At 36.6% G+C, this 17,950-nt stretch overlaps 2 protein-coding genes across 3 annotated transcripts; one reads left to right on the top strand and one right to left on the bottom strand.

The window, feature by feature from the left end:
• The first annotated feature begins 237 nt into the window (after positions 1-237).
• On the top strand, positions 238-11,286 carry ADPRM (ADP-ribose/CDP-alcohol diphosphatase, manganese dependent). Its single transcript, XM_026702117.2, has 4 exons — positions 238-636; positions 2,397-3,027; positions 3,783-3,899; positions 10,658-11,286. The coding sequence occupies exons 1-4, from the start codon at positions 598-600 to the stop codon at positions 10,969-10,971; spliced, it is 1,101 nt and encodes a 366-aa protein (XP_026557902.1). The 5' UTR covers positions 238-597; the 3' UTR covers positions 10,972-11,286.
• A 727-nt stretch (positions 11,287-12,013) lies between these two features.
• On the bottom strand, positions 12,014-17,209 carry TMEM220 (transmembrane protein 220). 2 transcript variants are annotated; one of them, XM_026702119.2, is made up of 6 exons: positions 17,004-17,205; positions 15,821-15,850; positions 14,842-14,902; positions 13,724-13,847; positions 12,946-13,005; positions 12,014-12,530 (listed from the first exon to the last, which is right to left on the bottom strand). In XM_026702119.2, exons 1-6 carry the CDS (start codon positions 17,109-17,111, stop codon positions 12,398-12,400), a joined length of 516 nt encoding a protein of 171 aa, XP_026557904.1. In that variant the 5' UTR covers positions 17,112-17,205; the 3' UTR covers positions 12,014-12,397. The 2 variants fall into 2 exon arrangements, with proteins under 2 accessions (XP_026557904.1, XP_087779092.1); XM_087922966.1 differs by lacking the exon at positions 12,946-13,005 and having other exon boundaries at positions 17,004-17,209.
• Between the last annotated feature and the right edge of the window lie 741 nt (positions 17,210-17,950).

The following is a 17,950-nucleotide window of genomic DNA, read 5'->3' as shown; positions in this document are numbered from 1 at the left end:
TTTATTATTATTCTTTTTCTCTTAGTGGGGTGGTGATCTTTTTCTAAATTGTTTTGAACAGTAATAAAATTGGTAAGAAAGTTGGAGGAATCCCAACTTTTCATTCCGTGTGAAAACAAGTGGATTACCAGATCATTTTTCAAGCGTTTTCATATTGGAAAAAGTCACCTTTTCAACTTAAAAAAGAAAGCGTGGGGGTAAAAAAAACCCAGCTACATCCACCATTTCCAACCTGCCAAGAATGAAGGCGATCTAAAGCCCAGTTTCCAGCCTTTCTCGATTCCCACCCAATTTACCAATCGCCCACTTCCGATCGGAAAGAGAGAGAGGAGATCACAGGAAGGGAAAGAACCGGGGACGATCTCTTCGCAGCATTTAAGAGTCGCTCCCGCTACGCTACGCTACGCACAGATTTTATAGTCATAGCTCTATGGCGAAGGAAAGGAAATGAAATCACTTCCGTCGGCATTTTAATACCTTTTTTTTAACTGGGAAAAAGAAACACACCTTGAAACGTCAAGCGACTTCACAGATCGCTTGCATCCAAAGTAACCATGCTTAGGTTGAAATGCAAGACTAACCGAAACATATGTGCGGATGGCTAGTTGGAAATCTTCAGGTTCATTCTTGGAAAATGTAAGTAATTTGTAGCGCTTTTGACCCAGAGGGTTTTCCTATTCTGTTGCAGAAAAGGAAAACAGTTAAACGGAAGAAAAGTTCCTTAGTTAACAACAAATCTAGGTTTGAGATCTCTTTAAAGAAACACCCAACCTAGTATTTCCCAGGATACTTACAACTGCCACAATCCTCATTCATCATGGCTATGCTTGTCTGGCAATGATGAAAACATCTGGCGATGATGAAATTCTAGACCTAGAAAACTAGAACTACACCACCTTCAGTCTGATCTAAGTATAGTATATAAAATCATACATTGCAATGTCCTATCTGTCAATGAATACTTCAGCTTCAACCATAACAATACAAGAGCAAACAATAGATACAAACTCAAGGTAATCCACACCAAACTTGATTTCAGGAAATACGACTTCAGCAACAGAGTGGTCAATGTTTGGAATACTCTACCTGACCCTGTGGTTTTTTCCCCAAACCCCCAAAACTTTAACCTTAGATTGTCACCCCTTATTGACCTCACCCCTTTCCTAAGAGGTCTGTAGAGGGCATGCATACCATTGCTGTCCTATTGTTTCTTTTTATTTTTCTTATATGTATCCATTTCATGTATTCTTACTCATATTTATACTTATACCTATTATCTTGTAAGCAATTGACAAATCAAATAAATAAAACATATGTCTAAAGGTTTATTATAACAGTCATACAGTCAGCCAGATGTTTGTACTGAATTTGGCATTTTCTACCCACCTCTCAATCTGGTCTACCAAGGACCTGGAATAAGCAGACGTTTTTTTCCATGGTACTATATTGGAAGACATAGCATGACAGTATGCAATCATATTAGCTATAAGTTATTAGCAACCCCAGGCTTTGATAATGAAGATTGCATACATGAAGACTGCATACATGTGTATTTACCCACGGTAGAAGTAGAATTATGTTCAGTTGCTAGTGATTCATGCTATGGCAATATACTTTGCTATTCTCTTTTTCCAGAATAATGTACAGCTTTGGGTTTCCAGACTAGTCCAAGGCTTCGATCTTTTTTAGATCGAATATTTTATAGATAAAATATAAAAACAAATAATATGAAAAATAGGGGAGGAAAAAGGGAAGGGAAAAGTGTAGAAAAGGAAAAAAGAAAGAAAAAATAATTGATTTCCGATTACAGAATATAATAACATTAAGATTCCAACTTTTTACTTGGAAATAATATTATAAACTAGCCATTTCTGTATCAACAAATCTAATCAGTTAAACACAAAATCAACATTTCATTTTTTCCCACCTCAGCTTGCTTCCAACAAGCGAAATCAATGGGAGAAGTCATATTTCCTAACGACTGCATGATTCACTTAATGACAGCAAAAATGTCATAATATCAGGCATGACTCACTAAACTACCTGTAGTACTGCTTCTTAGCTTGGCCATGTAGTAATAGTGAGTGTTGTGTTCTTAATAGGCATATGTAGACTTCTGCTGAATATAGTTTTCCCAGTCTAAACTACTGGGTTGACAGAATACAAATGGATAAGATGGCAAGCAGTTACTTATATACATCTGGGAGAAAAAGAACTGTACATGAATGCAGTTTTAATTTGTGCCATTTAAAATACGTTATATTTTCATGAAATACAATTTGCTGAAAAGATCATCAGGTCTATCAAAAACTGTAAAGCATTCCTACAGATTTACATGTTATCCCAGCAGATTTACCATCCAAACAATTCATCTGTTCTTTTCTTCCTTCCCTTAGTTCTCAGCAAGAGTTTTTTGCAAAATGGATGCAGGATCCACAAGAACAACATCGGAAGCGCTCTTCTCCTTTGGACTCATAGCAGACATTCAATATGCTGATATAGAGGATGGCTATGATTTCCTGGGATTCAATAGGAGGTATTATAAGCATAGCCTATGCTGTCTCCAGAAGGCAATTGACGATTGGAATCGAACTGAGGTTCAGTTTGTAATACAGCTGGGAGACATCATTGATGGCTTCAATGCCAAACATAAGACATCAGAGAAAGCACTGCAACAAGTTATGAAGGAATTTAAGAAACTCAGTGCACCAGTCCATCACATATGGGGCAATCATGAATTGTATAATTTCAGCCGGAATTATCTTATGGAATCTGAACTGAATACCAAGTGCTTAGAAGACCAAAGTTTGTTTAATAACTTTGTCAGAGAACAGAGCTCCACAGAAAACCCAACTACAGAGTTCTATTATGCTTACCAATTTTCTCCAATGCCTAAATTTCGATTCATTCTTCTTGATGCATATGACTTAAGTATTCTGGGGAGGGAAACATCAACAAAAAAATATAAAGAATCTCTACAGCTGCTACAAGACAAAAATCCGAATGAAAATCTGAATAGTCCACTAGGTATTATATTCTGTTGAACCTAATTGTTGTACATTTTTACAGTCATGGTCTGTGAAAGAGCTGGTTTTGTATGGATGAAAAAAAATTGCTATTAACGAATATGAATATACCTTCATATATTCTTTTAGGGAACTTTTAGGGAGTTTTAGGACTCATGTTAAGTCTGTCAATACCAAGTTTTATGATAATCTTAACATGAACCCATTTATTACAAGGTCATAAGTGGCCTTATTTTCTTGATATTCCTTTGAAGTATAGGACATGGACATCACCCCATAGAATCTTCATTTTTCAACTTTTTCACACAGAAAGTTCCACAAAATTAAGCTAGACAATAAAGTATTATGACACTTATATAATCTCTAATTAGGAAAGGGGAGGTAGAGCTGAATTTACTACCTACAAACATTGATGTGTTCTGTATGATTGCTGCAGTATTAATATGTTTCCAATTACACAATAATTTTTTTTTTTATGTAACCTGATTAAAATATCAATAGAGACAATGACATATTTCTACCTCCAGGAAACTCTTTAATTCCATTTTCTTCACTTACTAGGCTTAGTTTGATCCTTTAAAAAAAGCGAGGGATACCTTGCTTTTAACACACATTTCTGGAATTGGCAATTATTCATTAATTCTTCATAAAAAGTGCATTTCAAACTAAAAATATTGTTTGCGTGTTTGTGGTACTGATACATGACCTTAATAAAAATTGTTGCTGTTATATAACTTCCCATCATTTTTTTGACAGGGCTTGCTGAATGCAATTTTGTACAGTTCAATGGTGGATTCAGTCAAGACCAGCTGGACTGGGTTGATAAAGTTCTTACCTATGCTGATGAGAATCAAGAGAGAGTTGTGATTGCAGGTATGGCTGTATTTTTAATAATTAGTCTTAATATCTGTGGCTTTACCATTCTAACTAAGAATGCGTTCTCTGCTGGTTTGGTGTGTTTGCTGCCTGAACTGAACTGTGTATGTTTTCAATATTTCAAGTAAGGAAAGGAGATGGAAAGATCAAGAGATAGCAGACCAGTGGAATACACTTTGCTGGGACATCAGCAACAATTATAGTTAAAGGGGCAGAGAGAACATATCAGAAAAATTGGGGGCAGGCTTGCCTCTCACCCCTCCCTGGGAATTGCACAGTAGAAAATAGCAATAGTACTTAGACTTATTGTATATACCACTTCACAGTGCTTTTACTGCCCTCCCTAAGTGGTTTACAGAGTCAGCATATTGTCCCCCAACAATCTGGATCCTCATTTTACCCACCTCGGAAGGATGGAAGGCTGAGTCAACCTTGAGCCTGGTGAGATTCGAACTGCCAAATTGAAAGCAGCAGGCAGTCAACAGAAGTAGCCTGCAGTACTGCACTCTAACCACTGCATCATCACGGCTCAAGGAAGTAAGAGAAAGGAAGTAATAGGTATTTATTTATTTAGAAAATTTATTTGCTGCCCATCTTGTAATCAACAACTTTGAGCAACTTACAGCATAATACATGAAAGCATTAAAGACATTAAAATCAACATAGTAAGTGATAGATAAAATCATTGACAATTATTTTTGTTAACCATCTACCTGCACTTACCAAATTTTTGGCTGCTGACTTGAAACAGTGTGACACAGACCTAAACATATAGCTGAGTTTTGTTTTCAGTTGAAATAACAATTTTCCACTTCCATCCATATTACTAGTTCTGAGAAATTCTTTTTTGAACTGATTTTATGCACCTAAATGAAGACACGTAACAGCAGACTGTGACCCAAGAGAGAATGAACATACATTCCATTATTTCTTATTTTGCATCTTGCAATCAAAGCTTTCCCAAAAAGAACGTGGGGGGGAATTGGAATTAGGCTCCTGCCTAATTACTTCTAATTTTCCAATTCTTCTGCTTCTAAACATTTTAATGATTAGAAGTTTAAATCAGTATTTACAATGTAAATTATAAAAAATATGTCTATTCCTGCATTTATTTGTCAGATTTTTTAAGAATTCTGAATAGTCTCAGGGCAAGTTTTTTGCTCCTGTGATTTCAATATCCCTACACTGAATTCTATTCTTCTAGTATTCCATAATAGTATTCCTACATGGGTATTATTCCCATATTACAAATTGGAAGGCAATTTAAGAATTGGCAGCTTTCAAGTTTACATAAGGAACTAAGATTTGAGCTAAGGGTATCCAATTTTAGTTAAGTCCTGGGGGATGTTATACTATTGTAGATTTCACGTGTGGACAAAAAACATGGTATTTCTGTTGGGTATATGGATACTCCAACTGGTTTGGGTTGAATAAATATGTAAACCTAGGATTAAGTGCTATGTAACTTTAAGCACATAAACTGCAATGTCATTGTGGGTGCGGTTGCAGGCAGCCATATAGGTGGAGGGGAAACGTAAGAGCCCCGGCTTCTGGATGCAACTGTATGAGTCCGGCTTCTGCATGCACCTGGTTACTGTTCCAGGTCTGCTGCCTACTGTGTGCTGGAACTTCTATCTGCTTATTTTGGAGGCTACTGTGCCAGATACCATTTCACCTGAACACAAGGACTGTTTGGTTTGGTGAGCTGTGGATTCAGCGTTAGTACTTGAGAGAAAGGTATATTAAGGAGAAGAATACAAGCAGATAAAGAGATTGTATTTACTGTTAATGGACTTGATAACTGGATTGATAAACTGGATTCTGACATATGGACTGAATGACTATTCTTAATCTCTGTATGAATTAAATATCTATTTACAACCACAAACAGTGTTTTTGTCTCAAGTGTGTGTATACTCCTGGGCCCAGCCTCACTCTCATTTGGCTGCCTGGCTTGACTGCTGCTGCACACTCTGCTAGGGGGTTTATCCCCAAACACTAACATTGGTTATGGGCCCAGCAGTGTGCACAGTCTAGCTAACCAGGATATACCAGTGAGAGTTTGGTCAAGAGTTACACATTGCTGCAAAGACAAACTGTTTGTTAAATAGTTATTTTTCTGCAGAGCAATGGCACAAGTAAATTTGCCAAGTCTGTCCATGATATCCAGACTAGATGGAACAAACTATGTTTCATGGTCAATGAAGTGTAGTTTACTGCTACGAAGAGAAGGTTTGTGGGACATAATTACAAACCCACCAGATGTATCTAACCTAGATCCTACTGATGAAGAGGATTATAAAAAGATACAGGACTATGAAAGAAAGAATGAACAGGCTTTGTGCATCATAGGTCTCACCCTGTCTGACCAGCAACTGATTCATATCCGAGGAGTGGAAAATGCTGCAGAATGCTGGGATAGTCTTAAAAGGATTTATGTTCGAGACAGTGTAGGAGCTCATATCAATCTTACACGGAAGCTGTTTAGAACACATCTTGGGATAAATGGAGATATGTTGACTCATTTAAACTGTATGAAAAGCATTTTTCAACAATTGCAAGAAAAAGAGCTTGTATTTAATGAGTTGCAACAAGTATACATCATATTGTCTTCTCTGGATCGAAGCTATGATGATTTTGTGACTGCATTAGAAGTATTGCCAAAAGACAGTTTATCAGTAACTGAGATAACCGGCCGGCTATTAGAGGAAGCCAGGAGAAGGAGCGAACGTGAACAGCTGAGGGAAGATAAACATAAGGAAGAGAAATTATCTTCAAAGCCTGAGAGAAACCAGCTGTGTAAAGGAAAGCACCCGGAAGAAGAGAAGTTATCTTCAACGGCATACACAATTAAAAAGTGTTTTAATTGTGGAGGCAGAGGACATTTGGCAAGATTCTGCAGAAAAGGAAAAAGCCAGAATGTAAAGAAGCCAAAGAAATCCTTTGAATTAGCCACATACAGCAACTGTGACATGATGAATGATATATGGGTGGTGGACAGTGGAGCATCCCACTGCATTACGAGAGATAAGACAAAGTTTATAAAAATGTCTACAAGCTCTCAGCATATATCACTCGCTAACGGGTGGCACCTCAAGGCCAAAGGTCAAGGTATTGCTTATTGTCCATGTTTAGACCAGAATATAAACATGTTATATGTACCACAGTTAAAAATGAATTTACTTTCTGTTAGAGAATTAGATAAATTAGGATATGTGGTTACATTTGAGAATAATAAGTGCACACTGAAAAGAGATAACAAAAAGGTAACTGCAGCTTTAAATGGAGCATTGTATGTCTTGCATGACAGTAAGAAAGGGGAGGCACAAACTGTATTTAATAATAACAAGCCTCATGATGAATGTATCCATTTATTGCATAGACGTTTGGGGCATGTAAACTTTAAAATGCTAAAACGTACAGTTGAGTTATCTGAAGGGATAAGGTTAAAACCCTGTGATAAGTATTTGCGTTGTAATGTCTGTTGTGAAGATAAGAGTAAAATAATGCCTGCAAATAGGCTAAATGGTTTCAAAACTACAGAACCTTTAGAAGTAGTATTTGCAGACATTATTGGTCCAAAGAAACCTAGTATGGGGGGTGCTCGATATATACTGAGCATTATGGACCATTACTCTAGATATGGGTTTTGCTACCTAATGAAAAGCAAAACTGAAACATATCAACATTTCTTCAACTGGTTAAAGTTTGCTGAAAGGAAAAGCAAACGGCAACTGATAACCTTGGTGACAGATAATGGCACGGAATTTGTTAATAGCAAATTCCAGAATAGGTTAAAGGCAGCTGGAATAGCTCATAAGACATCTGCACCATACAGACCACAGCACAATGCATTTGTTGAAAGGCGAGGCCAAACATTGCAGGCGATGACCCGTACTATGTTAACTGATTCTGGGTTACCTGATTCTTTGTGGGGGGAGGCAACAATGTGTGCTAATAATTTATTAAATAATGTTGTTAACTCAACCACTGGTGAAATACCATTCACCATGTGGCATGGCAGGAAGCCTGATTTGAGTTACCTGCACACATTTGGTGCACCAGCATGGGTGCATATCCCTACACAACTCAGGCGTAAAGGGCAACATAGAGCTAAACAATTATTCTTCGTTGGTTACCAAGCTAACCATAGGGCATATAGATTTTGGGAGAAAGGCACATCTAGAGTGTTATGTAGTGCCAATGCCCAATTTCTAGAGCACGTAGGATGGGATAAGTTAGAGCAGGATAGCAATAAAGAGGTGGTTATTGAATCACATAGAAATCCCATTAAGTATCCCTGTAACTTTAAAAATAATGTAAAGGAAGAAGTACAGGAAGAATTAAAGCCCCTAGAGGAAGAAATAGCTGAGGAACAGGTTGTAACTCAACCAAGCCCAGTAATACCCAGAAGAACTACACGTATATCTAAACCGCCTGAAAGATACCAGGCTAACACAGTGTGCCAGGTAAATAGAATACCACCTACTGTGGATGAGATTAAAAGATATCCTTCTAAAGAGAAAGAAAAATGGTATGCAGCAATTAATAAAGAATTGAAGTCTTTGAAGGATATGCAAGTATATGAAAATGTGAGATTACCTAGTAATGAAAAACCCATTGGCTGCAAATGGATTTTTAAGATAAAAACTGATAAAGATGGAAACACAATCCATAAGGCACGGTTAGTAGCCCAAGGCTTTAGACAAAGTGCAAAAGACTATGATGAAGTATTTGCACCTAGTCTTAAAGCAGCAACATTAAGGGCAGCCTTAGTGTGGGCAGCAAGCAAGAAATATATAGTTAACCATATAGATGTGGAAACTGCTTACTTGCATGCTCCACTAAGACATACTGTTTATATGAAAAAGCCTAGTGGATTTAAAGGAGACAATAATAATGATAATGATTGTTGGTTATTAAAGAAGAGCCTTTATGGTCTTAAACAATCAGGCTATGAATGGAACCAGTATATTGTGAAGGAACTGACCAATATAGGATTTAAAGCTGGTTTAGCTGACCCATGTCTATTTAAGAGAGAAAAGAATGGGAAAACATCATTATTATTGTTGTTTACTGATGATATTGCTCTGATAACTAAGACTAATGATGAAGCAAATGAAATAATTGCATCATTAGCCAAGAAAGTCAAAATCAAGCAATTAGGTGAGATAAAGAGATATCTAGGATTAAATATACTGAGAACACAGAAAGGGTTTAAGATATCTCAAGAAGATAAGATATCTAAATTGCTAATGGATTATAAAATGGAACTTTGTAAGCCTGCAAAGACTCCAATGAGTCAGGATATTTGCAAAATGGATACACAAAGTCCCAAATGTGATAAGGAACTGTATCAATCTTTGATTGGTAGCTTATCATATATTAGCAATTGGTCAAGGCCAGATATTGTTTTTAGTATTAATCAGCTGGCACGGCACAATAATAACCCGCTTCAATGTCACTGGAATGCATTGAAAAGAATCCTAAGATATCTTAAAGGTACATTATACCATGCACTGTATTTAGAACCAGAGGGTGATCTCATATTGAGTGCTTATGCAGATGCTAGTTTTGCAGCAGAAAGAGATACTAGAAAGTCGACTTCAGGAACAGCCATAATGCTGGGTAATACATTAATTGGCTGGAAGTCTATAAGGCAACAGCATATAAGTTTGTCTACTATGGAGGCAGAATTCTCCTGTTTATCTTTATTGTGTACTGAGTTGATTATGTACAAACAAATGTTGAAGGATATGGGTATAACTGTAAATTACCCTATAGTTGTACATGAGGATAATCAGGCAGCAATTAAAATGGCCACAAGTATTGCAGTTAAAACGAGAAGTAAACATACAGATTTGAGGTATCTTAATGTAAGAGAATCTGTACAGAGTAAATTGATACAGCTGGAGTACTGCATGTCGGAGGACAATGTAGCTGATCATTTTACTAAAGCCCAAGGTGCTATTAAGCATCTAGAGAATTGTAAAAAATATGGGTTTACAATGTAAAGGCATTACATATTTATATCACCCAAAAGGGGAGAATGTTGGGTATATGGATACTCCAACTGGTTTGGGTTGAATAAATATGTAAACCTAGGATTAAGTGCTATGTAACTTTAAGCACATAAACTGCAATGTCATTGTGGGTGCGGTTGCAGGCAGCCATATAGGTGGAGGGGAAACGTAAGAGCCCCGGCTTCTGGATGCAACTGTATGAGTCCGGCTTCTGGATACAACTGTATGAGCCCCGGCTTCTGGATGCAACTGTCTGAGTCCTGCTTCTGCATGCACCTGGTTACTGTTCCAGGTCTGCTGCCTACTGTGTGCTGGAACTTCTATCTGCTTATTTTGGAGGCTACTGTGCCAGATACCATTTCACCTGAACACAAGGACTGTTTGGTTTGGTGAGCTGTGGATTCAGCGTTAGTACTTGAGAGAAAGGTATATTAAGGAGAAGAATACAAGCAGATAAAGAGATTGTATTTACTGTTAATGGACTTGATAACTGGATTGATAAACTGGATTCTGACATATGGACTGAATGACTATTCTTAATCTCTGTATGAATTAAATATCTATTTACAACCACAAACAGTGTTTTTGTCTCAAGTGTGTGTATACTCCTGGGCCCAGCCTCACTCTCATTTGGCTGCCTGGCTTGACTGCTGCTGCACACTCTGCTAGGGGGTTTATCCCCAAACACTAACAATTTCATTTATTTTGAGTGCATTTCTTCTTGTATTGCAGGACACATACCCATCAACCCAGACTGCACCAGCAGTATTTGCCTGGCTTGGAATTATAAAGATGCCCTTGCTGTCATTTATTCACATCGCTCAGTAGTATGTTTTCTTGCAGGTCACCTTCATTATGGTGGTTACTGTCTAGATTTTCACGGAGTCCATCACTTGACTCTTGAAGGGATTATAGAAACTCCTCCAGAAAGCAATGCTTTTGGAACTATATATGTCTATAATGACAGACTGGTGTTAAAGGGAAATGGAAGAATTCCAGATAGAGAGATGTATTACAAAGATCATCTATACAATTCTTCACTTTAAATACTATTGTGTTGGTGTGGGTTAGAAATTGCTATTTTTCCAACTGTTTTAAATAAAACAGTTTTAATATTCAATAGTGAATAAAGCTATGAAATACATTATATAATTTTTTAAACAACAACAAAAGATCCCGGTAAACTGAATTTATCTCATAGTATGTATGTTGTAATAACCATTTGCTTAAATGTTTACTCTCATACGTTTCCTCTTTGGAGAATTCACTGTCAAGTTTAAGTCTCATTTGGAAATTGAATGGAAGCTCTGTTTGCTGATATGAAGACTGGAAAAATAAATAAATTGGATTGACATCTGTAATTTTGTAGTAAAACAATGTTCTATTTAAAACACTTCCTACCATTGTGCTTCTCTCTTTTCTCTCCCTTCACATGATATCACCACTTTTCTCTCTCTTGAAATGATACTACCACTTTCAGTGAAGAATAAGTTTCAGACTGAGAGTTCTAGTGGTAATTCTTCATAGTTTTTCCTTTGGACAGAATTCAAACAATATTGAAGTATAAATATCAGAAATTGATAATTTAATTTCTTGCAAATACAAGAATGGAGAATGAGACTGTCAAACTCATACACTTTGTTCAATTAAAAATGAGTTGTAGAACAATTTACATACAATTAGATACAAGGATTTACTGACCAAAACACAAAAAGTGCTAACAATGGAAGTTCTTGCTATTCCACATCAGTATTGGAATCACTATATTTGACCTGCTAAAAGCCAGACAATGCTGAGCAGCAGAAAATAGTTTTTCTAGGTCTATTGCAATCTCATAGTTATCCAAATATGTGTAGTCCAGATACGGTGGCCCTCTATAAAACACATAGGCTTTAAGTTAAGACAGCTTCTGTGAAGAATAATTTAGAAGAATGAGTCCAGCACTACATCAAACGCTTTTCCAAATTTTAATCTATGACATTAAATGGAATATGATATTCTCTTATGGATTAAGAATTGTATGTTAATCATCTTAAGTAGTGCAGTTGTATGTAGAGAAAAATGGATAGAATTTCAGAGACACCAGAAACATCCTTATCAAATTATTAATATATTTATTTACATTTTATAATTATATACAACATATAGTTCTTCCAGTCATGTCTGGCTTCAGTCCCATGGCTTCAACATGAGGCACTTTGATTTATTCAGTCCAAACCCTTCCATTTATCAAGAGCACACAATTAATAAAATGGAAACCATGAAACAACTAGCCTTAAAACAGTTGGTGGGGGGGAAAGGTCATAGTCCACAGAATTCAGTTTTCAATTATGTCTGAATTTTCAGTCTTCAGAAGCACTTTAGAGAAACTGTTCTTCATGGGAAGTCATTTGCCTTAATTGTGGTTCCCATTCACTTGGCATCAGTAGAGAACCTCCAAAGCAATGAAGACACTTGATGCTTTCCAATATTTTAAATAACAGTTTTACAGTGAGATGGCCATGATACTCGCATTTCTGTATTCACATAGATGTATAGCCACATTACAAAAGGAGAAAGACAGAGGAAAATTGCCATGACCAAGTGAAATCCACCCAGGGAATTTCTGGAAAGAAACAGAGTTTGCTGAAATGCAATCCAATTCAACCCAATTAACAAGAACTCAGAAATATGAATTATTCTTGGTTTTGTAAAAGTACATTGACATGACTTCTGGAATTGATAAAGAAGTTATACAGCTAGTCCTCAGTAACCACAATTGGGACTGTCAACTCTACCACTAAACTGGAACTCCTGTCTCCCCACTCAACTACTCGAACAAAATTCAGTTCTCTATGCTAAATACACATCAAGGACTAAGTAACTTGCTTTTCTCTTTAAAAGAACTTCATCTCCAACTATAATAAGAAGCAAAAATCAGCCATCCTTGGCACATCCTTTGATTACATAATATATTTGTCAGGGTAAGCACAAGTTTTCAATGTATTATTAAGCTGGAATTGGCAAGTTAAAAGACTCACTTGGCTGAATTACGACAAAGGCTCATCCAGGCAGTAACAATCACCAGACCAAATAACTCCCTGTTTTTAATCAAATACAACTGTGTAAGTTACACAAAACTGATCCCAGAAAATAAACTGGTTACAACAGTATTAACTCTGTTAGTACTGAATAAGCACATACTTACTAAAATAATATAGTTGCAATTTTACAAATGAAAAAAATACTACTTGAGGAAAATTTACCATTAATAGCTGGGAGTATTAACACAATCCTATCAAAGTCACAGTTTGATAGGGAATGCAAGATACTTCCATTTTAGACAAGGTATAAGCATTTCACTTGACTTGGGCACTATCCAATCAATGTCATACATTCTTATATTAAAACATATACATCAATTGTAATAAGATTGGTTATAGTTTGGTTACATTCAGCATCTTCATGATAAAATATAACATTCTAGTTAAAGATAAAAAAACTAGATTACATAGCAACTACAGATGAACCTGAAAAATATGTGTATGCACCATTAAAAAAATCAGACTATGTTCGATGCTTTGTATCAAATGTTAATAAGCTTAGATTGCAGCATAAAGTTTTCTACGATTTCTTTCTATTAATTTTCTTGGCACATCAAAATATATGATGTGTCTCAGGAATTTGTTCTAGGGATTTCAAAGCTTTAAATCATTCTAATTCCTTAGATCTAGAGTACCTTAAGGGTCTCACAATTGTTAAGGATAAGAGCTATGATGATCATGAAAATATGAATGCAGAAAAGATCTCATTACTTACCTGCCTTCTTCCTCGTGCAAGATGTTATTTTGAGCAGTAGTAACCAAGGAATATCCCAACACAGCAGAACCCACAACACAAGCAGCTGAATGCAGATCTGATATACTCCTCCACACAATGTTATCTGGAAAATGTGGTGAGTTATTTGTACAAATCACAATGGAATTTGCACATTGAATTCATTTGTCTTGATCAATTTCTTCAAGAGCCTTCAAATAACAATTGCAGAGAAAAAATTCTTTAGATTTGGGAGTTATTTCATATAATTGAATCATCAAACAAGAAGCAGCATTTTTCATGCATGTTAATATATCTAAAACAGCTGTATTTTGAAAATTAAAAATATAGGAGATATTGAAAGGAGAGAGTAGCTAACAGGCCACATTAGATACAGATAACACATAAGGAAATGACCATATACTATGAAATCTCAAGGAAACTAATCAGCATATGGTAGGTTTCTTCATTCCAAAAAGAGAAAGAAGGGCAGAAGAGAATATCAGAAATGATAGATTTCAATTGACTTTGAATATGTTGATTAAAACATCTAAATATAATATATATGCAAGCATATGTAGCTAAACAACACATGGGTTTATACAATATAATGTAGAATGCTAGGCATATCTAAGAATGCTTAAAATGTTACTATCATATGCTGCCTTTTCAACCAAAGAATTGAAATATGCTCTATTCACGGCTCTGCCTTTTTTCTCACAAAAATTCCATAAAATCGATTAAGCTGAAAGCCAGCAGTGATTTAACATCTAAACTCCCCGTCTCTTTGTCCAGTTATACTGTTTCCAATATCACAATTGTGAAGATTTTTTTTAGAAAAGGAATTGAGTTATAATTATAACCATCAACTATATTCCAAAAAGCATCTACCAAAAATGGAAGAATGTACTACCCTTATACAATTTTATGATTTCAATGTTCAGTATATTGCCTAGTAATATTTTACAAATATAAGGTCATAGTTTAAGAATGTAGTTAACAATGTTTAGTTAGTTGGATGGAGCAATAAACCTTATTGCTAAATTATCAAAAAGCAAAGGAGATGAATACCCAGAATTTATCATTAGAAGAGTGATGACTTTTGCCCAATAATACTATACCTGTAACTGATGGATTAAGGCTTACTACCAGTGCAAGACTTGCTGGCACAGAGTACACAACCTAAAGCGAGATATATCAAATATATTTTGTAAATAAATGAAACTAGAAAAAAGGAAAATGGAAAGTGTTCAATCCCAAAGACCAGATAAATAAACAAGCCTCAAAATTGCATCCTCAGGAGAGATAGGAAAGCTGTATCTTATTGTCAAAGGAATAAAGACCTTAGAAGAGCAAAAAAAAAAAAGTTCCATTGTGCTTTAAACCATTGACATTTCACAAAAAGAAATGATTTGCCAAAGAAATCATCCATCCACCATCAAACAGACCTACCAAGCCAAATGTGATGATTACAAGTGAAATTATTTCTTATGAATATTTTGTTTGCTTGGGGAAACAATCAGTGTATGTGGAGAAGTAAACTGCACGCAGGAGAACTGTAATTTAGGTGTTAGGTTTAGTTTTGTTATTAGTAATTCAAGTTCACTCCATAGTATTTGTATCATTAGAAGCAGATGCAGTATACCAGCTGTGAACTCTCAAGGAAGCTCCAAATTAGGCTGCTGTACAAAGGGTTAGCTCTGAAAATTGTTCAGCAATGGCAGTAAAAGTGCAATTACAAGTGCACAATAGGACCAAATTTTGCTCATTCATGTGCAGCAGCCTTTGATAGTAAATAAAATCTATTTACTTACTAGAGGCATGTATTTAATTTGAAATTTCAGTACAGTAATTGAAAAACTATATTCTGCAATTTAAATTCCTCCCCCCAGATGCCATCATTAATTGCTTTTAGGTCCAGTTTGGTATTTATTCTATGTGCAGCAGGTGGCAGCATTTAACCAATCATAGCTGATCTTAAGGAAAACAGGCCTAGTCTGATAAGCACCTTAATAAAAGCGGGATTTTAAAAAGTACCACCTCAGTAAAAATGTTAGGACATAATAGCACAGCAAGGGACAAAACCATGTTTATACTCACTATCCAAAGTCCAGGATCAGGGTCATTGATCTGCAACAAAGAAAGCAAAAATAATTGCTATAGGGCTCTGATAGGCTCTGATATTGAATGGCACATAAAATCAAAATCTCTCAAGATGAACCATAAGTCACTATCAGCTTTCCTTGCTCAATCTGTGGAAAACTTACTAGGGATCTTTTCTCATTGATAAAAGATCATGAACAAATGTTATTTCTTGAAAACTACATGAGGACTGAAAAGCAACTGCAAACCTCTAAGACTGGGCTTCTCTTCTGATATATCTACAGTTAAATTGTGTGCACCTTTGACAAACCTGACTGATGCCAACTCAGTGGTGGCTCCATCTGTAGTATTTACTTTAAAAAGCAACATCAAATCACCTTCAAGTTGTGCTTAAAACTTGGTGACCACAAGGATTTTTTCCATATAGTTTCTTAACCAGAATACACACCAAATACTTTTTTAGGACTTTTCACTTGCCAAATTGTGGATAGGGATAAAATAGCAGAATAGTGGCAAAAGAGGCTGATTTAAAACTAGACTGAAAAAAGTTCTCCATTAATATGTCCACTGGCCACTAGATCCATCACCAAAGGTAAGAAGCATAAGAGCTTTTACATATCTTGAGTGTTGGATTAAGGAGAAAAATTCTGCTTTGGGGCCATTCCAGCCTTGCTCTCAGATCGGAGAGGAAGTAAAGCCAATTCTGTAAAAGAAGGCAGAAAATGGTATTGTCTGCTGGATAAATGGGGAGGCCCTTACCTGAGCAGCTAAGGTCAAGGGAAAGTCCAAGGTTAGAGAATAGACTGGCACATTGAAAAAAATCTCAGAATGAGACCTTGGCAAACCACTTTCCTGTTGTTGCCAAGATAACTACAGGTACACGTGATGCTTCTAAGAATGAAGTCTTGAGTGTTTACGCTTTTAAAGTTGCTTTTACTCCGAAGCTTTCTTTGGATTTTCCGCTCCCGCCTCTTCCTACCACTCCAATTGGAGTCGGTAGACGATCGGGTGAAGGGAGAACTTTGCCTTCTCTTAAAACCCCATTACTTGAGTCTTCCCCCCACTCGGGACCCTTCCAGGTTCTGTCCCTCGGCCACTGAGTTCTGGCCTGAGCTATTCCGGAGATTAGCCTGCCCAACTCCCGCGCACCCTTTGTCCCTCTCAACACACTCAGCCAGACCTGAACGGCTCCAGCCAGCCCGAAGAAGACGGCCATGATCAAGTTGCTAAGCCTCCAGAGCCTGCTGGCACCCGGGCGAGGAGGCGAAGTTAAACAAGCAGCCTCCATTGCCCGGAATTACGACTTCCCTTTCCCAGGCCGCCCTGCTGGATATACGCGGCCCTAAGCGTAACCTTCTTTCAAAGCCCACCCACTCTTCCCACGCACACCAGCGCTCAGGACGTCCTACCAAAGGAGCCGGAATCCCCGCCTCTTGTCTTTTCAGCGGGCTCAAGATGGGGGCAAGTAATGCATGTGGTACGGCACCCGTAACAGCCCGTTACTGATACGTAGCTAATTTGGAGACACGACTTTGTTTGTAAATAAACAGTCAGGCCTTGATGACTGATGGAAGGAAGCCAGAGTTTCGAAGCTGACTTGACTTCTTCCCTTTCAAGTGGGCACAACTTCGACTTTCTTTGTCAAGATTGGAGGCTATCGTTTCTTTGAAATTATTTTTAAAAAGTACCTAATGAGCTGCCAATAAAATCATAAAGGAATATGTAGAAACATTGAATATTAGATGACTGAAACATCTCTTTGATTTATTGCAGAAGTGTTATTTATTTATATTGCAATGAATTATTTATTGTCATTAAGATTTCTGCAGTTCTGGCTCCAATTGGTTGTTGGAAGTAAATGATTAATGTAGGTAATGTGAGTTTTGGCACAAACATATATAGTGCATTCAGAAAGTAATCAGACCCCCTTCACTTTTGTCAATTATGCCGCAGCCTGATTCTACAGTTGTTGAAATTTCTTGTTTTTTTTCATTAATCTACACTCAGTATGCCATAATTACAAAGTGAAAACAGAAATTTTGAAATGTGTATACATTTATTAAAAAGAAAAACAAACTGAAATATCACATTGGTATAAGTATTCAGACCTCTCACTTAGTACTGTGT

Source organism: Pseudonaja textilis, chromosome 2 (assembly GCF_049901715.1).
Source record: "Pseudonaja textilis isolate UNSWEBS1 chromosome 2, rPseTex1.2, whole genome shotgun sequence".
NCBI lineage: Eukaryota > Metazoa > Chordata > Lepidosauria > Squamata > Elapidae > Pseudonaja > Pseudonaja textilis.
Note: the sequence above shows the minus strand (reverse complement) of the source record. Positions and strands in the feature narration are given on the sequence as shown.

Excerpts from the sequence above, each read along its gene's own strand:
- ADPRM (XM_026702117.2), top strand. The coding sequence starts at position 598 with ATGGCTAGTTGGAAATCTTCAGGTTCATTCTTGGAAAAT. Across the intron at positions 637-2,396 it reads CAGGTTCATTCTTGGAAAAT|TTCTCAGCAAGAGTTTTTTG; the intron begins GTAAGTAATTTG and ends TCCTTCCCTTAG. Across the intron at positions 3,900-10,657 it reads AGAGAGAGTTGTGATTGCAG|GACACATACCCATCAACCCA; the intron begins GTATGGCTGTAT and ends CTTGTATTGCAG.
- TMEM220 (XM_026702119.2), bottom strand. The coding sequence starts at position 17,111 with ATGGAGGCTGCTTGTTTAACTTCGCCTCCTCGCCCGGGTGCCAGCAGG. Across the intron at positions 15,851-17,003 it reads GGCTGGCTGGAGCCGTTCAG|ATCAATGACCCTGATCCTGG; the intron begins GTCTGGCTGAGT and ends TCTTTGTTGCAG. Across the intron at positions 14,903-15,820 it reads CTGATCCTGGACTTTGGATA|GTTGTGTACTCTGTGCCAGC; the intron begins GTGAGTATAAAC and ends ATCTCGCTTTAG.